The sequence below is a fragment of the Zeugodacus cucurbitae genome, chromosome 2, assembly GCF_028554725.1.
Source record: "Zeugodacus cucurbitae isolate PBARC_wt_2022May chromosome 2, idZeuCucr1.2, whole genome shotgun sequence".
NCBI lineage: Eukaryota > Metazoa > Arthropoda > Insecta > Diptera > Tephritidae > Zeugodacus > Zeugodacus cucurbitae.
This window is the reverse complement of record NC_071667.1, coordinates 8,247,752-8,267,433: the sequence shown is the minus strand read 5'-3', so window position 1 is coordinate 8,267,433 and position 19,682 is coordinate 8,247,752. Positions and strand designations below refer to the sequence as shown.

Here is a 19,682-nt window from a genome sequence, read left to right as displayed (position 1 = left end):
CGTATAAACAGCTTTAAATATCTTATTATATCCACTTTAAAAGTATGTTAGCTTAGATGAATATATTTCGAATGTTAAAAATCCTATATGTATATATATATACATAATTTAAAGAATTAATACTTATTTGAAAAAAAAACAAACAAACAAAATGATATCATTTTAGATTATTAATTACTGATAATTATCATGCTCATTGGTAATATTCGTCCAATTCCAAATTTTTTCATTCCGTCGTTGAATTTAAAGCAATCGGCGTGATTATCTTTTGACATCTCGCTCAGCTGTTTCTGCGTCGCCGTCAATTCCTATAACATCGCCGTTCAAGCTATTAAACAATCGGCAAAATAGTGTGAACATTCGACAACGCGGAGTTTAGTATAGATTCGGAATCGGGAATAAAAACAAATAAAAATTTATTTTTTTTATTAGATTTTTATGAAATTGTTTTTGGAAATATTTTATTTAGTGCATATTAATAATTTAAATGAGAAGTGAATTGAATAAGTGAATAAATTCAAAGATTAGTAAGTGTAATAAGTCGAATAGTTGCCTATACGTAGTGGAGGAGTGTGTATGCAGAAGAAACGGAAATGGTTAAACAATGCTGGAGGAGATAAAAGAATAGCGAATAAAAGAAGTAGCTAGAAACTCGTACAAAGTAGGAGAGGTAGAAAGCAAAGCGATAGTAAATAGCAATAAAAATAAATATATACCTGTTAATATAGGAGGTGGAGGATCTGCCTGAGGAAGGTACCAGCGAAGAAGGAATTGAAATTGACGCAATACGAAGAGTAAAGTGAGCGACAGCAAGTGAATGAAAAGCTGGATGTGCGGATAAAAAGAATCGCACAATTCACTATTCAATTGAAGACATTATACGTATGTGCGAGTGAAAGACATTTGTGCGGGAAAATAAGAGAAAATGCACAAGTGCAAAATATAAATGAATAAAAAGTTGTATTATTATAAAAACACGCAAAGTCAATTCAACGAAAAAGGAGCCTGTAAAGTGGCTGGGCATTAGTGCAGTGCAGTATCGTGTCGCCGTATCTGTGTGTATGATGGGGCGTGTTTAAGTGTTTGTGCACCCGAGAATACGGCAAAGGCAAAAGTGAAAACTTGCTTTTTGTCGTCGTTGTTGCCATCATCGTTGGTCGTTGTCGTCGTTGTATTTTCGCATATTTCGCGACGGCAAAACTACGAGTGTATTTCGCTAAATAACCAGCCAACCAACCAAATAGCCAGCCAGCCAGTTTTGGCCGCGGCTTTGTATTCGGCAATAAAAAATAAAGTTAAATTCCTGGAACTCGAATTTGCGAAATTGAAAGGCGCGCGCGTGTTTTTCGCATACTTAAACACAAAAACTTTAAGAGGATATTTGTGATCGTTTGAAACCGACCTGAAAATACATATATTACAAGTGTTTGAAAAAATTTTAAAGCACTGCTGGCTAGTGAATTGGAAACGGTCCAAAGTTATATTTGCACCGAGGGGGGCCTTACGACCAACCGTCGCATTTGCCACCGCATCGCTAAACCACAGAGGCGGGATTATGTCATTTTGTATGTGGTTGGGTGTGTGTGTGTGAAATTCCAAGTAATTAATAAATCGAAATGCTATGAAGCGCCACAACGAATCAGATCCATGAATAAAATATAATATAATTTTTATCTGTTTCATTAAAAGTGTTTAACTGAAGATATGAGCGTATAAAGTAATGTGAAAATGTAGTTAAAACAAGAACAGTATTCAAATACTTTTAATCGTATTAAGTTATAGTGCGAAGAAATTTGCATTTAGAAAATGTTTTCTGTGAAATTGCGTCGCAATTCAGTCGCTGGCGACGCAGTCCTTCGTAAAACTTGCCACATTAGAAAAAGCAGTACGAAATTTAACAAGAAGAAATTTTCCGACGGCAAATCAAGAAAGCAACCACGTTGTTGTCAATTAGTTGATTTGACAAGCAACCTCGAAAGTAATAATTTGAAATCAACAAAATAAGAAATATTTGTAGTAATATTATTTGTGCGCGCACTTAAATGGCAACATTCAATGGTCATAGCACTACCAGCGCTACGGATTTGTTGGGATCCTCGGTTGCCGTCGCTGCTGCCACAGAGCATTTTGAACGCAGCACTGCTGCGGCTACTGCAACGTTTTTACTACCATCCACGGCAACGGCAAACGGAGCGCCGTTGCATTTAGAGCCTTTTAGTCTTGCAAGTGGTCCACATTTCGTCACAACCACCACATCACCATTAAGTGGTGCAAACGCTGGTCATCATCACCATTCCCATCAACAACAACAGCATCACCACCATCAACAAACCAATTCCACTTCAACCAGTTATACATTCGTACAAATCAAACGCGAACCTTGCCAAGTATCAGAGGTTACCTCTGCTAATTGCCATCAAACACAACAGCAACAGCATCATCAGCAGCATCACGTGTCTACATCATCGACAGGTGGCAGTGGTATTGGTATTGGGGTTGGCATGGGTGTTGGTGTCGCTTCATCAACGTCCAGTTGCTCGGCTTCCATATCAGCAGCTTCCAAAACAATGTCATCGTCGTCTACGCTAACAACGCTGGTGAAGATTGAGGCTTCTTCACCAAAAGTGAATGAAATAGATAAAACACCAGCTGTAAATACACTTGCCACAGGGCCAACGATGTCTAACACAAGTAAGTTAATCCATACACAAAAAATTAAACCTACATTATATTATTCAAATTATACAGATATATAGACATACATTTTTATGCTTAGTATGTTTGTATTGTTTGTATATCATTATAACTTATGATACTTTGTTTAACGATACTGTTTGACTTGGGTTGTCGTCTTTAAATTTTTGTTCTCTGTTTTTAGATAACGCTGTGCCCATTGGCATTGCCGTGGCGCGTAAGCGACCACAGGAAACGGCGGGGTCACTCTCCAATGCTGCACCGATTCCATTGCAACAAACGCTCAACAAGGATATGAATTGTTTTGGTATACGCGTGGCGGATTTGGGTAAGTCTTGATTAATAATTTCGAATAAGAAAGATTTTTTGTTGCATTTAAATATGAATTTCATCACTATTTTAAAGTTGTGTGAAAACTGCGGGCTCTTTACGATGCTTTCGTTTGTGATGCTACATTGGCGATCTGATAAATAGCATAACTTGAAATTTTATTATACGCATTCTTAATTTAGGAAACGGTACATTAGTTTAGAAATGTTCTAAAAAAAAAGAGCTAAGTTCAATTCGCCTTATAGAGTACTCAATTTCTTCCTAGAAAGCGCGTCGTGCTAATACAAGAAATTCCTTGTATGTATTTGACTACTAATTAAAGGAAACTCTTTTTTATGATAATAATTATATTTTATATTTCAATTAGTTAAGTTGTAAACTGTTCTGTTGGAATTTGTTTCGCATACATATGTTGTTTAGAGAAATTTGCAACATATTTTCGGGGAGCTTTAAATTGAACTGAAATATATATATGAAAACAAAACTAATTTATCTAAAACATGCAGTTAAAAAATATTCAGTTCATTTTACACATATTTACTATTCGAATTTTAACTCAAAAATCATTAAAAATTTGGCAAAATTTCTTAGCCTTCAAAAAACTTTGAGCAAAAAATTATTTAGACTTATTAAACTGTTTGTGAGAATAAACTAGACATATCATAAAGTGATTTTAAAAAAACTTTATCGCAAGCTTTATTGATTTTAAAATTTCCAACCTTAAACTGCCTCGTTTGTTTTATTATATATAGTCCTATATAATTATTTTTGGCAATTTTGCTCTACCCTTTTCCATAGTAATGAATTCGGAGAAATAACAAATAGATATTTCACAAGAGAATTATGCTATTTTTTGATCACCACAGTGTACATGCATACTCGTACATTTCTTTTTTATTAATCTCTTCAAGTGGTCTTCTGACAGTTCACTCCCCATTTACAACAAAGTTATGTGGCTACCCTCTTCTTGTTTCTGATTTAGTCAAAAAATGTATACTTTAACTTTTAATATTAATTTCTACTACAATCTCTGCGACATAATGCCTACGCATAAATGTATAATGGTGGTTGAATGGAACGGAAATGGAGTGAGGGCTTGGCCGGATGGTGTATACAGAAAGTGTAGCGGTGGACATTGCTGCATAGTTGGTTGTATTGGTGGTTGCTTTGATGAATGGATAAGTATTTAGTTGTTTAGGGTTACCTTTGGTAGATCAAAGAGATGAGGAGACGTGGGTTTATAAGTGTGTCGTTTAATATGTCTCATTACCGTGTTGATTTAAAACACTAACCAGATTATATAAATTTGTCATGGGAATTCCTTCGTTAGCACTCAGTTCGGTTGAGGGCTGATGCGTACTTGTAAACAGATTATGCATATACACACATACTTATGTATGTATGTAGGTAGTAGTATCCTTAATTGGCACTAACATGTTTACCAGTTGTTCGGCCGATTTCTTTGCTTGTTTGTAATGTGTTAGATATAATATTGTTTTGCCGTCGGCTTTTTGATTCAATGATTCATTTTGCCTTCTCAGCATTATATTGGAATACGATCGCTCTTAAAAGAAACCTTTTTTAATCAAAGTTGGATAATAGTTGCAAACACAAAATACTCGACTGCCGTTACAGTAAGATTTTCTAAAATGAATATTTATGCCCCAAATCGATCAGCTTTTCATTTTTGTTTTTAAGCTACAATCAAAGTAAATTGATAAACGATTTTAAGTGGATTCTATAAAATAATAAATAAATAATTAATTTAAAATGTGGGTGGGAACCAGCGCTTGTGGCAGATAGTACATACATTTATTTGACTGAGCAGCGTGTGATATATAGCAAGTTATACAACTGCTCTATTGTAAAGACTTTCATTTAAATTGCGTTTCCTAATTCTACCCTCTTGCCGTACTATACGCCACCTAGCTCTCCAGACGTCTGATTTTGTTGAAACAAGAAGTTGAAGAGTCGACGATAGAATGAATATGTACCTTTTTTATGAATAAGTCAAGTTGCATTTGCAGTTTCTCAGTTCCTTTCTTCTGCGTCTTCAATTTGTATGTTTCGGTGTATCCTTTCGTTTGTGGTGAGCTTTGCGCTATTTCTTCCTTTTGTGCTTCAATGTGCCGAAGCACAACATGTGCGCACACCACCCCCGCCAGCGTCGTACGTTGACTTCACCCCTATGTAAGTAAGTGAAAGTCTAGAATTCCCTTACTTCACCAACCGCCAACAAATTTCGGTAACAACATCTTTCTTCTTTAAAAAATCATATGATATCGCTGTTATTATTTGCCCAGAGGGTGTGTTTACAATGTTGTTCGCCAAAGTTTTTTTTTTTTTTGTATTTTGCCTTTTCCTTTGTGTGTTCACCACCAACACTGTCGTCTTCGCTGGCATGCTCGATGAATATTCTCGTTACTATTTCGTAAGGTGGGTATGTCAACAAAATAATAGCGAGCAATCGTTCGCAATTGATGCAGCGCACTGCGTGAGTGAATTTGCCGGGCGATATTTTGATGCTTGCCAAAGGGATGGATGCTGCGTTCGCCTTGTGCACAATGTACATATTTCCACTTCTATTGCTTCTCCTTTATTTTCTGCTTACTTTCCTAACACGCAACATTGGCATTGCCAACGTAGGTTGTAGGTAGGATGATGGTGTGGCGCGACCATATGGAAACATACCCACTTGATGCTGAAACATGTTTTCGACTTTTCCCCTTCACATTTTCATAACATTCTTCGTACATAATATATTATTCGTAATACCTTTGGTGGTGGGCATATTGAGTGCTTATATGAAATTAAAAATTGCATTAATGTCTTTCTTACGTCCAATTTTCCTAAAATGCGTACTAATGAGCCTCTAAATTAATGGTGGGTGAATTCTTGTAATGCGATACAAAATATTCGATTAGATATTTCCTTTCGAGTGCATTAAAAATACGAATTAGCCATGTTTTCACTAATCGAAACTTTCTTTGTTGTGTGAAGTTGGTGATTAGTGCTATTAATAGAGTGAATTCGACAGTAAATATATTCTTCCTGCTGCTTTATTAAAATGTCAGTCCTATCTTGATAACGAAAAGTTGTTCCTTTTAGAGCATAGATAATATCGTATTGTTTAAGTTATAGTTGTTATCCTTTATGAAAAAAAATCATATTGTTTTTACACAGTTCTTTTTATTTATTCAAGCTTGTATAAATATATAAGAACAAGCACTGTTAACTTTGTAATATGTATGATATCTTAATCAAACCTCAAAAAGGGCTCGGTCAACGCTGACGCATTTTTTTATTTATCTCTAAAAAGTTTACTCATAATGGCTTCATTGTGCGTGAAATTCTTTCTAAAAAACTAATTTGAAAAAATACTAAACTATACTTAAAGTATTTGTTTATTGTGTGTGTTTCTATTATTTTGACTGTATGTGTATAAAAATATTTATGTTCATATGTAAATGAGCAGCTTACTTTTACTTGGAAATTCTGGCGGGTAAATATATAAGCGACAACTAACTACACGGGGGAGTCGGCTTTGCCCAAGATAGAGTACATAAATTCACTGTCCCAACTTCAAAACCGCTTAACCGCAAATGTAAGAACACTCGCAGCTACATACATACATATGTATATAACTAATTGGTGGTGACGTTTGACGATTGAACACAGCAATATTTATTTTATTTTTTTTTCATTAGTTACGATTATTCTTCATAAAAAAAATCTAGAATGCATATTATATGTGTTTGTATATATGTATACCTTAGCATTTGAAAAAAATTTCCACTTATGTATCATTGAATTTAAATGGATTTATTAAAAATCTATATGACTGCCAAAACGAGCAGGTTTTTAAGAAAATTGAAGACTACAAATCGGTGGAGTTAAAGGGCGTTTAATCCGCTTGCATTTGAAACTTTATTATTATTATTGTATATTATTCACAATTCGGAATTTTTCGAACAATATGTGCTTAAGTTGTATATATGTGTCTACATTTTAGTATTTTTCATTATCATGCCCCTTACTGTGTCAGAGTTTACGTGCTAAAAAAACAGGTATAGGAGATTGCATACATTTAGTGTTGTTTTTGTTTTACTTTTATAAACTTGTGAAATTTCGCACACTTTATTCACATATACACACATACACATGTGTTTGCAATATTTTTATAGCTGTTAAAAGTTTTAAAGATTTAAGAAAAATTTAAAAATTAGTCCCGGATGAAGACGTCTATTTTTTTTTTTTTAATTAAATGTGATAACAGTACATTTTCAAAGTAGAAATGTGGCCGAATTGAGTACACCAAGCATAAATCAGTTTTTTATTCATTCTATTGGCGACCGTACTTCCGCAACCAAAATTAAAAATGTAACAGTTTTTACTCGTCCAATTTCAATGTAATATTTTCTTGATATTCTCATATTACGAAATTAGAATGCGTGAAATTAATTAACCGCCACGCCCACTTCCCATATAACATATTTTCGAATTCCGTCTGATTGTTTACAATACGTAAATTTCACTATACGGCAAAATCGAAAAGTATGTACGTTTTTCGAAGTTAGGCGCCAATCGGAATATTCGCTTTCGAATTTACAAATTTAGCTTACTGGAAACGCCATTATGGGCGTAATCAACATTCTCTTCTTATTCAAGTTGGATCTTTGAAAAATAATTAAACATTTTATATTTCGAAAAATACTGGTCAAATTTTGAAAATTTAGTATGTTACCCTTTTGTCTGCATGCATATTTCTTTTAATTCAAAGGTATATAGTTTTTTACTTAAGTGTTTTTAACCTGGAAGATATATACTGAATGTTGCATAACCACTTTCACAACCATAAACAATTTTTTCAAAAATTGGACCGGTATTTTCCGAAATATAAAGCTTTTATTTTTATTGAAAATCCAACTTGAATCCCTAATAAAGTCTGTCATATAACTTTAATTGAAACATTTTATTTACCATATAATTAAAAAGAAAATTTAGATTGTATCCATATCTTTGATTTTTTTGTAACTATATCTATATCAATATTTATTTTTTTTTTCAAATTTCGAATACAAATATTTTGATTTTAGGGGCTAACTTCGGAAATATCAGAACTATTGCACAAATACTGCTCATCCTGTCGATATCAGACTAATCGAATTGATTTTTTTTACAATTTCCAAGATTTTTTGTATTCCGATTTCTTGCAATCCTTTAGCACCAAAAGTTTTAATAGTTGAATATTGCTTGCTACTGCCCAAGTGACACATTTCCCTAACAACATAACACTTTTCCCATTTTTCTAACAATAACTAACATCACCTGCATTGGCGCTTGCATTGGAATCTGCAAAACCATCATCATAATTGCACACATGAATCATGAATATACGCGATTTCAACTGAATAATGGGAAATTCATTCAAAAAACAACATCGAAACTGGTTTCTGAGATGTTCCCATAACTAAAAGTGACAATTTCTTATATGCCGAATCATTGGTGCACGCTAAAAATGTTAACATTTCATTGGTGTTCTTTATTGGTGTTCTTTCTTCCTGAAGTTTTGAATTTAGTTAGCATTGGCAAAAAATTCCTCGTACTACGTATAATGAAACATCTTTACCATTGTCTTTAAAACGGTACCGATAATAGGGATATGGTTTCAACGTTGAGTCATAAATTATTTGTATATGGTAATTCTAGGATATTCGCTTTGTTTAATTAGCTAATATTAGCCTCGTCAGTTAATTCATTTGATTTAAAAAAAAAAATTATAAAAAAAGTAAATCGAAGAATAGTTTTCAACGGGGTGGCCATATGCATGAAATTACGTTCAAACATTAAATGCAATGATAGGAAAAACAATTCTATTCCTTACGCTACATAGGCTTTCTGTAAAAAGTTTCGATGTTGTTACAAAATTTGATTAGAGAAATGAAAAATTAAGCAATCAAATAAATCGACATGATATTTACCAATTCATTAAACTCATGCATACATCCAGGAATGCATATTTATATGGGTGACCAACGGGATACACACAATTATATTTTGTGCGATGGAAAGCTCTTAATTTGTTGGCATTCAATCGCATTACGACCACCGTCAGACTCATTTATCATTTACACCCACTGACTGCCCGCCCTTAGAACACCTGAAAGTACAGTCGCGTACATAAGCATTTAAATTGCATTAAATGCAACGGACGTTGAAGTGTGTTTGTGCGTGACAACCGTATTATAGAAGCCTGATGCAAATATAATATTTTGTTGTCATGAAGCAGTGCCATAGGAGATGCATTAAAACTCAAGTGTGTTTCATATCTTTTAACACGAAATATGTCGTGTGTACGTGTATGTATGTACATAAATCGCCTGAGAAATTCGGCCTAAACACCTGGTAGAGTATGTGTGGCATTAATGCGTGTTATTTAGGCATTTACTTTCAATCCTGCGCAGCAAGGACCAACTGATGATGGTTGCTTGCTGACCAAATGCACCACATAATACAAGAAGCAAAAGAACAAATTCATCAAGCAAACTGAAGAGCAACAACAATCGGAAACCTAGTCAAAATCAGTAAATTGCATACTTGTGCATATTATCTACGGGCAGGAACAACAACTGCAGCTCCGATAAATAGTTCAAGGTCAACGCATATACACGCTGCTCACTGCTCACTGCCACAGACATACACATACACGTACGGAGGTTTTCTTATGCACACATATACACACACGTGCGATTGTATGCAAAATATTGCGTAGCGAATTTCCAGAATATCAGTTGTCTTTTGGAAGTTGTGCGCTCAATAGCAGGCCATCACAAAAATTAAACAGGAAACGATTTCATTCTATTTTATTTGACACTTGCGCTTTGAATTATTTATCAGCAGTTGGCGTGCACGTCGAGAGTGAAAGTTTTGTAATTTTCCCGCAATTTTCACACATTGTTGACAATCTGCTTTCGGGCGTTTGGGCGTCGGCATTACGAAATTGTAGCCAACTTTTAGGCGCGTAATTTAGTGCTGCTATATTGTTTACATTTTTTGGAGTATTTTTTTTTTTTGTGAAAACAAAATTAATGTTTGTTCTTCATGTTTTCCAGGTGGTGTCAGCACTGGCTGCAGCAATATCTATTTTACGGGCAACGGTGACTTAGTGGCTGGCTCAGCGACCGCCGAGGAGTTGGCGCTTAGCGCCGCTGGTGTGCAGAGTGTAAATCGTGCACCGTCTACCTTTTGGCAGTATCAAAGTGAGTTTGGATTTTTCAACTAGTTGCATTCTGACTAATTACTTGATTAATTCTGAATTACTTGCTTAATTATGCACAATAAATTGTAAAATTATTTAGTTAACTCTTTCTATATTTATTTTTTGCTCACTTTAGATGCGCTTCCCATTGAGTCAGTGATTTCCATGTCTCCAGCCACAGTGGGTTTGCAGTATTCGCGCGATGCAAGTCGCAGTCAAGTGGTACTTTTGCCGGCTACACCAGCCACATTAGGTAGGTGCTCATATGCATACATAAATACATACATACATGTTCTAAAAAAGTGTTCTACAATTTACATACATGCATGCCATATATATACATATTTGAAAGCAATAGTAGAGCGCTTTATTTAATATTCAGTATCAACGCTTCCATTACATATTCATATAACACATCACACACACGAACACATAGTTACTCATATATGGTTCGCTGGCGTATTCATAAGAGCGTGGATTGGTTAGCGTCTAAACCTGAAATAAGCGGCACATCAAACGACAAAAAAAAAGTTTTTCTTATACATTCGAATAAGCGCTTTTGAACTAATCTGTTATAGTATATATTATATATATAAACATAGGCGATAATTGCTATATAGTTCATACAGTTTATCTTTCTAAGCTATCTCCAAATTGTAAGGCCCGTAAGATTCTTCGAACTTGAACACCTTTTTTTCGGATTTTGTCATATAATGGATATAAATTAGGTTTCGAAATACATATCTATGTATATATTTTTTTATGTTTTATCGGAGACCCAAAAAATTGTTTTACCCAATTGAAATAAGAAGAAAATACGGAGTATGTCCATTGAACTTCGAAAATGGAAGAAAGTTCAATTTTGCTTATGATTCAATCTCTCAAAAAAAAAAATTGTTTTGGTCCAATACGCAGAAAAATATCCTTTTTGTGGTTTAGAGTTATTCATCACTATTGATATCGCATTTATTATAATATTTTTCGAAGTTAGGTGCTTCTTCTTATCGACAACCGCTAATTAATCCACGCTTGCCGTTTTTTTGTTTTTATTTAAGTTGATTTTTTAGTGGCCACTAATTGTATGTAAATTAAAAAATAACTGCTTTTTTGTGTCCGCACTATTTATAAATGATATTGTAAGAGATTAACGAAGACGAAATTGACTTGTTCTAACTAGAAACTTAAAAACGTCAAAACAAATAACGAGAAACTTAAAAACGTCACGGAATGTAAATCAAATTTTTAACGCACCGAAAATTAGAAGCTCTATTCACCAACGATTAGTTATTCTCTTGCGAAGTCCTCGATATTTTTATCGGAGAAAACTTTTCGAAAGCGCAAAGCTTAAATATCGTACAAAAGCGATTTATGGAATTCTCTTCTCTTCTTTTGGTTAAAACTAATCACTTATAGTTGAAATCCAAATATTTGAATTCGATTATCGAAAATAACCAATAAAATGCTTTCTTTAGCTCTACTTAAAAACGATTTGATTTGTTATAGTTTTTACACTAAAATGTTTTTAAATTTATTTTATATATGTTTTTATTGTACGAAATCTCTGCTGATAAACGCTTACGTAGATATACGAGTACTTATCAGTACGCTTAGTATACATTATATTTATCTATGTATATATACTATTTATATGTAATTCTGCTTATAATTTTAATGCTTTGCTATGTCTCATTTTCATATTGAAAAGAGTACTTAACAAGACAAGAAAATAATAAACAACAAAACCTTAATTTTCACATTCACTAATTTGCTTTGGTACCCTCTTTTTCCATCCCATCTCCCACAACCACCAAACCACAACAACCACTACTTGACCGCTACAATTGATATGAAATAAATTAAATCAATGAAAATAATTCGAAAACGCATCAAAATTGCTATTGATTTGAAAATTGATTTGACCGATAAAAATCACGTCTCGAATTCAAAAACCCGCATAGGCATATCAAATTTTCCAATCTATACACCCACAGATCCGTTCCAACAGGCGGCGGCTTTCGTTTGGCCATCATACATACCGCAGGGTACAACGCCGGCTTCTGCCGCTGCGGCCGCCACCCTACAGCCGCCGCCCAATTTTATATTCCCTTCAATGAGCCCACACTCGACGCTACAGCCGCAGTCCTACGCCACGTCACTCCAACTCTTCGGCTCGAATTACTTAACCGCGGCTGCGGCAGCTGCCGCAGCAGCTGCTGCCACTTCGACACTCTGCCAACACAATCAACAGCAAACCAACACACAGCAGACCACAAGTTCAATCAACCTGAGCTTAGCCGCAACGGGCGCTATGCCACCTAGTGGCGGCGGCAACAACATTGTGGGCAGTATCAATAGCAGCAATACAAGTAGTTCCAGCAGTCGGTATTTGAGTTTGGCAACTACAGGTGGGTCGGCTTCTAACATACTTGAAGCGCCGAAACCACAAAAAACACTACAGCCCACATTGACGCTACCGCAACCCGTGCCACCACCGTCCGCAGCTGCGTTACCGCCGCCGCCTTCGCTCATTCTACCGCCTGCCGCATTAAAAATCGAAGATTGGTGTGCGACAGATTTTATGGCGGCAGCGGCAGCGGCTGCAGCGGGCAAAACCCATCATGGGACTTTGGGCACGATGTCTTCGGCCCCATCTCATCCAATGGGTTTGAATTTCGATGGACGCGATAAAACGACTACAAATACAACGAATCTGCTGGATTTGCACAATGCGGCCGCAGTTAATGCACAGGCATTGAATTTAATGCGTTTGCCGACGCCTCCGACGTCGGCGACCATGGAGACGGCGGCTGCAGCTGCTGGCGGACCACAATTGCAACCACAAATACTATTTCAGACCACATCGACACCATCTCCGGCTTTGCTCAATTTATCGGCATCGTTACAGCGTGGTACGGCCGGTAGCGTTGCTAGTGCCACTACAACTGTGACTCCCACTGGTATTTTTATAAATGGCGGTGGTACTACGGGAGCGCCTTCGGAACTTTCGACCGCTGTCGGTCCTCCAACGCCGTTGGGGGATGAGACAACTGCAGTAAATTTTAAAACAAGCCCTGTAGATGCTACGCCGCCGCAGTCGGTGAGTGGTATAGTAGTGGGGGTGCCGCGTGCAATAAACAACAGTGGTCAAGCGTCTCAGTCAGGTCCACCGCCACAAATGCAGGATGTGAATATACAAACCGATACGCCGGTATGTAGTGATGATGAGAACTCAACGTGTCCGCTTGCCATACAACAGCAACAACAATTGCAGCAACAGTTGCAAACAATGCAGGTGAATTCGATGAATTCGCCGAGCTACAACAACGATGAAGATGTACATCAGCCGTTAGAGTTGACAAAGCCGAGTTATCATGGTGGTGGCGTACATTCCTCCGAAGCTGGTGGATTACCGCTAACAACAACGCTAACATCTAACGCGCCAACAACCACGACAGAAACAAATCATATTGTGTGCCATAATGAACCCAACGCCGCTGCGAATGGAGACGCTGAAGGTCACGAGGTCGTAACGCAACCACCTCCGCAATCGTCTCCCACAACGTCAGCAATAGGCGAAGCCGTTTCAATGCTTCCTGGTAATGAATCAGTGCATTACAGTGAACATTCACAGCATCAGCAGCAGCCGCAGCAATCCGGTCCGGAAGATCTAACCGGTCTCGAGCTGCTCTCGAACATCAGCACTAGCACGCTGGCGAGTAAAGGTATCGGCGTTGGTGTTGGCATGACAATGGTGCGTGTCAAGCAGGAACCACTCGACCACATGGAAGCACCGGTCTCTTCAATGACCGATGAGTTGACATCATCAACTGTCGTGCCGTCCTTGTCGTCTCAAATGCCACAATTTATAACACAGCAATTGGATGTATCACGGCCGGTTCCGGGAAGCTGCGACTCCTGTGTGCCCAGAGAGGCTGAAATGCAGAGACAACCAACACCGTTGCCTTTGTTGTCTCACACACTCCCATCCGCATCATCATCTAACGTGCCCACAACGGTGGTAGAGCCTCTGGGTGGATTGAATTTGCTCTGTGCTCTAGCTGAACAGCGCATCCAAGAAGAAGTTCAGAGCAGCCGAGGTAATTTGTTCGCTGAAAGCGAGTCACCACCACCGTCACGTTCCACTTCATCACACGGTTGTCAACAGACGCCCGAATTACAGAGGCATTCGCAGCAACAACAGTCGCCGTATGGTCCGGAACAGTCTTCCTTTCCCTCAATGGAAGGTATTGAACTCCCTTCGACGAGTGGTCTTGGCCTCTGTATTGGTGTTGGTGGAGGCGAACCGCCAGTGAAACGTAAAAAGCACAAACATTCCAAATCATCAAAGTCATCTTCGTCATCCACACTGGCTGGTGCTGGCAAGAAGTCGCAGCGCTGCTCGAAGAAGAGCAAGAAGAAATACGCCAAGGAGAAGCGCAAACACAAGCAACAGCAACAATTGCTGGCCTCAGCAGCTGCAGCAGCGGGGGCGTCTGCATCCGCTTCCGATGATGTCGATTTCGAGGACGAGCAATTGCAACAGGAATTGAAGGGCGCTTTCAATCGTATCGATCCGAATTTCCAACTCCGTTTCGGTCAATGGGCCAATACACAAGAGATATTCGAGCTGATGGAGAGTGATATGCGTATGCGTTTAGCCGATATAACGCGTCAGTATCGCAAGAAAAAGCGAAAGCTCGACGAGATATCCAAGAATAAGAAGAAAAAGAAATGCGCAAAATTGCTTGCCGCCCAACAACAACAACAGCCTACGCTATCACTGTCATCACTGAGTGCTGGCAGTGTCGTCGGTGGTCTCTCCTGCAGCACTGCTGGCACATCTCTACCACTCTGTGATTACAAGTTTCCGAAATTTTCCACCAATAGCGGTGTAGTTGGTGCCACATCGACGCCCTACTTAAATCGTTCCAGTTTTCTGCGCTTCGGTGAGAAGCCGCCTTCCGCTACTCCCACTCTTCCACACGCACAATTTCCGCCACCTGAATGCGACAATTCAGAAGATAACAACACGCTTTCGGCTAGCAGCTCCACCGCCCCATCCGTTCCCGTCTACAAACCAGTGCGACTAGGTCCCAGCGCTTTAGCGGGCGCTGTTGCGGCGGCATCAGTGGGTGCTACACCTCAACGTCATTCACAGAAGCATACATCTTCAGACAAATCTGCGAACTCGGCTATTGTATGCAAAGAGCCGAAGTTAGTTGTTGGTGTAACTTCAACATCTGCTTCTCTTGCCACCAGTCGACTTTCGAAGGAGGCGCATTCTTCCTCGGTCGATGAGCAGATTCCGCTTAACGCATCTACATCGTTGATTCACAAATTGGGAACGACTGTTAAACAGCAGGCTTCCAAACATTCGGCGCAGCAACGGCAAGAGCAGCATCTTTCGTCTGCGTCACAAACAACACAGGCAACGCAGTCCCAACAACAATCGTATCGAAAAGTAATAGACCCTCGCGATCAACAGCTGATGCTAACCAGCGAACATTTGTATAGAAAGGAAACTCGTGTACTGACGGACATGGGCGGACTCTTCTATGCCGGCGTGATGAAACCGCTTCAGCCACCGGATGTTTACGCGATCACATTGGATGGCGAACGTGGAAATAAATCGCATATAATGTCGCGCGAGGAGATCTTCAAAGATACTGTGAGTATTTTGATATTATATTCAAATTCGCTATTTATATACATATGTATATTCAGCGTACGTCTTAATGAAGGCATTCACAAGTTTGACGTTTCTTCTGAAAAACTTGTCTTCCTCGTCAGAAATTAATACGACTTACGTTGGATTCTTAATTTGTACTGTGTTTATTTTTAATTACACTGTTTATTTTACAATTTTAGATTCTCGAAGTGGCGCCCAAATCTGTGGAGAGTGTACCTGTTGGCACACGACTTTGTGCCTATTGGAGTCAGCAGTACCGTTGCCTTTATCCTGGTCGTGCTATTGAGTCTGAATCGTCCGATGATGGTGAAACTCCCAACGATTCTGTTAGCGTGGAATTTGACGATGGCGACAGTGGACGCATACGCCTACAAAATATACGCTTCCTACTAAGTGATTATCCCATTGTGGGTAAGTGTGTTCGAAAGTAATATTGAATTATTTATGCATATTCATCTCTTTTGCGCCCGTTCATTCATTTCAGTTTCATTAAAAAAAGGGTCGGAAATTTTGGGTCAAAGTTTATTGGATGATGAAGAGATTTCTTCGCTTCCGAAAAGTATGTTCTACGATTTTCTAGACATGTTTTTTAATTCTCATATTTTTTGTGTCACCCTTCAAAATTACAACAACCACAAATTTCCGATCAATTTCATATTCATTCATTAACCTCAATTCATCTATGATTTTCGATTGATCTGCTATTCTGTATTTCGTGCGTTTTAATTTGTATCCCTACTTTTTCCGTTCTCTTTTCTTTTTGAACGTCCCAACTCCTCAGAGTACAACGATAATCCCCTCTACTCTTTAGGCAAGCACAAGAAGTCGAACGCGGGTGCGCGCAACGCCAACGGCTCCGCCAGCAGTCACAATTCCAATGATGCCCACGAACACATGTCTACATTTGCACTCGCCAATACGCCAGCTGCGATGTCGACATGCGGTAGTGAACCGCCAACGCAGAGTGCCAAAGAGATCAGCGCCCAGCGTAAGGAAAAGAAACGCATTAAGAATTTGAAGAAGAAATCACAAGCAGCAGCAGCGTTGGCAGCCAATGCCAACGTCAATACGAATGCGTCCACGGTGACTGGTAATGGTGAGCTATCGCTTGTTGCGTCCAATGTGAATGGCACAAGTGGTGCGGACGATGCCGCCGACTGCAATCGCAAACACCACAAACATAAAAAACGCAAAAAGCACAAGAAACACCATCACCGCAAGGCGAATGGTGAATGTGAAGCGATTAACGGAGCTAATAATACCTTCGTAATCAAAAACGCCGGTTTGGCGCCGAGTGGCGATTTCCTGACGTCCACACCGACCACCTACAAGGGTAAACGTGAATACGCTGCATCAGTTGCTAATAATCACAACAACAATACGCTAATGGAAACGGATGGCGATGAAGTTGGTGAAGAGCACAACGCGTCAGAAGTGGCACGAATGCCACAAACACAGGGTGGGTCCTTCCAAGCAGTAGCCGGTCACAGCAAGTCACAAGCGCAAAGCGCAACGTCTTGCCTGCCCGCTGCGGCTGCAATTAAAATGGAAACTGCGCCGTCGACCACGCCGTCAAATGCTAAAGTCAAAACTGAGCATTTGGATTTGGAGGAGGAGAGCACCTCAAATATGATGTCCGAGCTGTCGGATGAGGTAACTAAAGAAATATGCTTGTTTGTGTACGGTCTTTATTTACTTAAAATAAAATAATAAAATGTTTGATTTCTAGAACAAATGTGATGACGAGGAGGTGGAGCATAACAATTCGAAGGGCAGCAAAATTGCAGCTTTCCTGCCGGAGCGTCAGCTCTGGGGTTGGCAGGGTAAAGCTTATCGCAAAGCTGGTGTTAAGGGCAGAGCCCGAAAGCAATTCTATAAAACAATCAAAAGGGGTAAAGAAACAATAACTGTAAGTACACTTATCGCGCACAAATAAATGTTGTTGTTAATTTGCATTTACTATATATATTCTAGGTTGGGGATTGTGCAGTATTTTTATCAACTGGTAGACCAGATAGGCCATATATTGGACGCATTGAATCCATGTGGGAAACAACGTCCAGCAATAAAGTAGTGCGTGTTCGATGGTTTTATCATCCTGAAGAGACAACGGGTTGTCCAAATCTTCAATATCCGGTAAGTAATATGAGTACATACTCAACGAAAGTCTTATAGATTTGAAATGTATAGTAAATCGCTGTTGTCTCATTGGCATTATTAAATGCGAAGGATCACACGACTATCCTCCATGTTATTTAATTTCTGACCGTTTATTATACTTTATCAATTACTTATTATACAATTTTCTTCTGCACAGGGTGCTTTATTTGAATCACCACACGAGGACGAAAACGACGTTCAGACAATATCGCATCGCTGTGAAGTACTACCGTTTGAGCGTTATTTCGCTAAATTCGGCGCCGATTCAAAGCAATATCAATCAATCTATGATAATAATGATACTTACTACTTAGCGGGCTATTACAATCCGCGAATCCAGGTGCTTAATCTGCAGGAGGAGATACCAACGCTCAAGGCAGAGCAACAGCAACAGCAGCTAAAACAACTCGAACAAGCACAGCAGCCATTGCAGCAGCAACAACAACAAAACGATTTAGACGTGGAGAATATAAATGCGGTTGTTGATTAATATTTAAGATGAAAGTAGTATGTTGAGGCCGAAGGAAACATATTTAAATACTTATTAGTTTTAAGAAGAAGAAAATTCAGTGAGTAATATGTATAATATGTATATGTAAAAAAATGGATATATTAAAGATATGTATGTTATACATATTTAGATTTACAAAATTCACAATTACAAATCAGCAACTAAACTAACGGTAAAAAGTCTGTTTGTCCCCTATATACAGACAGACAGACATGCATATGATAGGCGATAGGCAATAGTGACAAATGTCACTTCACTAGGCCGGCTAAGTTGTGCTGTATGTATCATTATACTATATGTGTAAGTATAACTGTGAAACATTTTAATTTTAGAGGAGAGAGAGTTAAAAGGAGCTAATTGCAAAACAAGATGATACAAAAAAGAGAATCACTATATATTATATTAAATATATTATATTACCTTATATATACATATATATAAGAGAAAGCGCGTAAAGAGCATAGCAAGCTAAATGTCGATGAGTAACATTTATGAGATAGAGATACTTTTAATTTTAAATTTAGTAAACAAAAATACTTATATATACATATATATATTATACATTTCGTGAAAACAGACGAACTTATTACGAACACTTACAGACGGTTATACAATAATATTGTAGAAAGAAGAAGAAAGAGCAAATATTAATACAAAAAGAAATGAAATCTTACAAAATGTTGCTACACAAAACAAAATTGATATTTTTTCGGACAGTAATATAACGGTTATACAACAGATATACTTATATATACTATATTTCAGATGAAATTTAAAACTAAAGTACAGAAAAAAAATGAAAAAATAAAAAAAAAACTTAAAACTCCAGCAACTATATACATATATAAGTTAAGAAACCAAGCAAACAAACAAAAAAGAAGCGCAAAAAGAACCTGTGAAAAGCTAGAAGCGTCGGCGTGCAGTATGAAAATGAATGAAAGAAATCGAACAGGAAACTACTAAAAATATACTATAATTGTAACAATTTATTGTGATAGTCGATCGATGATAATTGATGATGAAGACGATAATGATTTTGA

General features: G+C 37.9%; 1 protein-coding gene across 5 annotated transcripts; it reads left to right on the top strand.

Annotated features, from left to right (window-relative positions):
- The first annotated feature begins 337 nt into the window (after positions 1-337).
- On the top strand, positions 338-19,573 carry LOC105210112 (protein winged eye). 5 transcript variants are annotated; one of them, XR_008470070.1, is made up of 11 exons: positions 338-2,691; positions 2,879-3,022; positions 10,137-10,283; positions 10,419-10,535; positions 12,241-15,950; positions 16,151-16,382; positions 16,753-17,624; positions 17,701-17,880; positions 17,946-18,107; positions 18,289-18,700; positions 19,408-19,573. XR_008470070.1 is itself a non-coding variant. In XM_054225869.1 (11 exons), exons 2-11 carry the CDS (start codon positions 2,043-2,045, stop codon positions 18,619-18,621), a joined length of 6,546 nt encoding a protein of 2,181 aa, XP_054081844.1. In that variant the 5' UTR covers positions 338-527; positions 1,690-2,042; the 3' UTR covers positions 18,622-19,573. The 5 variants fall into 5 exon arrangements, 4 of the variants coding, with proteins under 4 accessions (XP_054081844.1, XP_028894813.1, XP_028894812.1 ...); XM_054225869.1 differs by having other exon boundaries at positions 338-527; positions 1,690-2,691; positions 18,289-19,573; XM_029038980.2 differs by having other exon boundaries at positions 12,274-15,950; positions 18,289-19,573.
- Positions 19,574-19,682: the final 109 nt, after the last annotated feature.

Excerpts from the sequence above, each read along its gene's own strand:
- LOC105210112 (XM_054225869.1), top strand. The coding sequence starts at position 2,043 with ATGGCAACATTCAATGGTCATAGCACTACCAGCGCTACGGATTTGTTG. Across the intron at positions 16,383-16,752 it reads AAGTGATTATCCCATTGTGG|AGTACAACGATAATCCCCTC; the intron begins GTAAGTGTGTTC and ends CCAACTCCTCAG. Across the intron at positions 17,625-17,700 it reads TGTCCGAGCTGTCGGATGAG|AACAAATGTGATGACGAGGA; the intron begins GTAACTAAAGAA and ends TTTGATTTCTAG.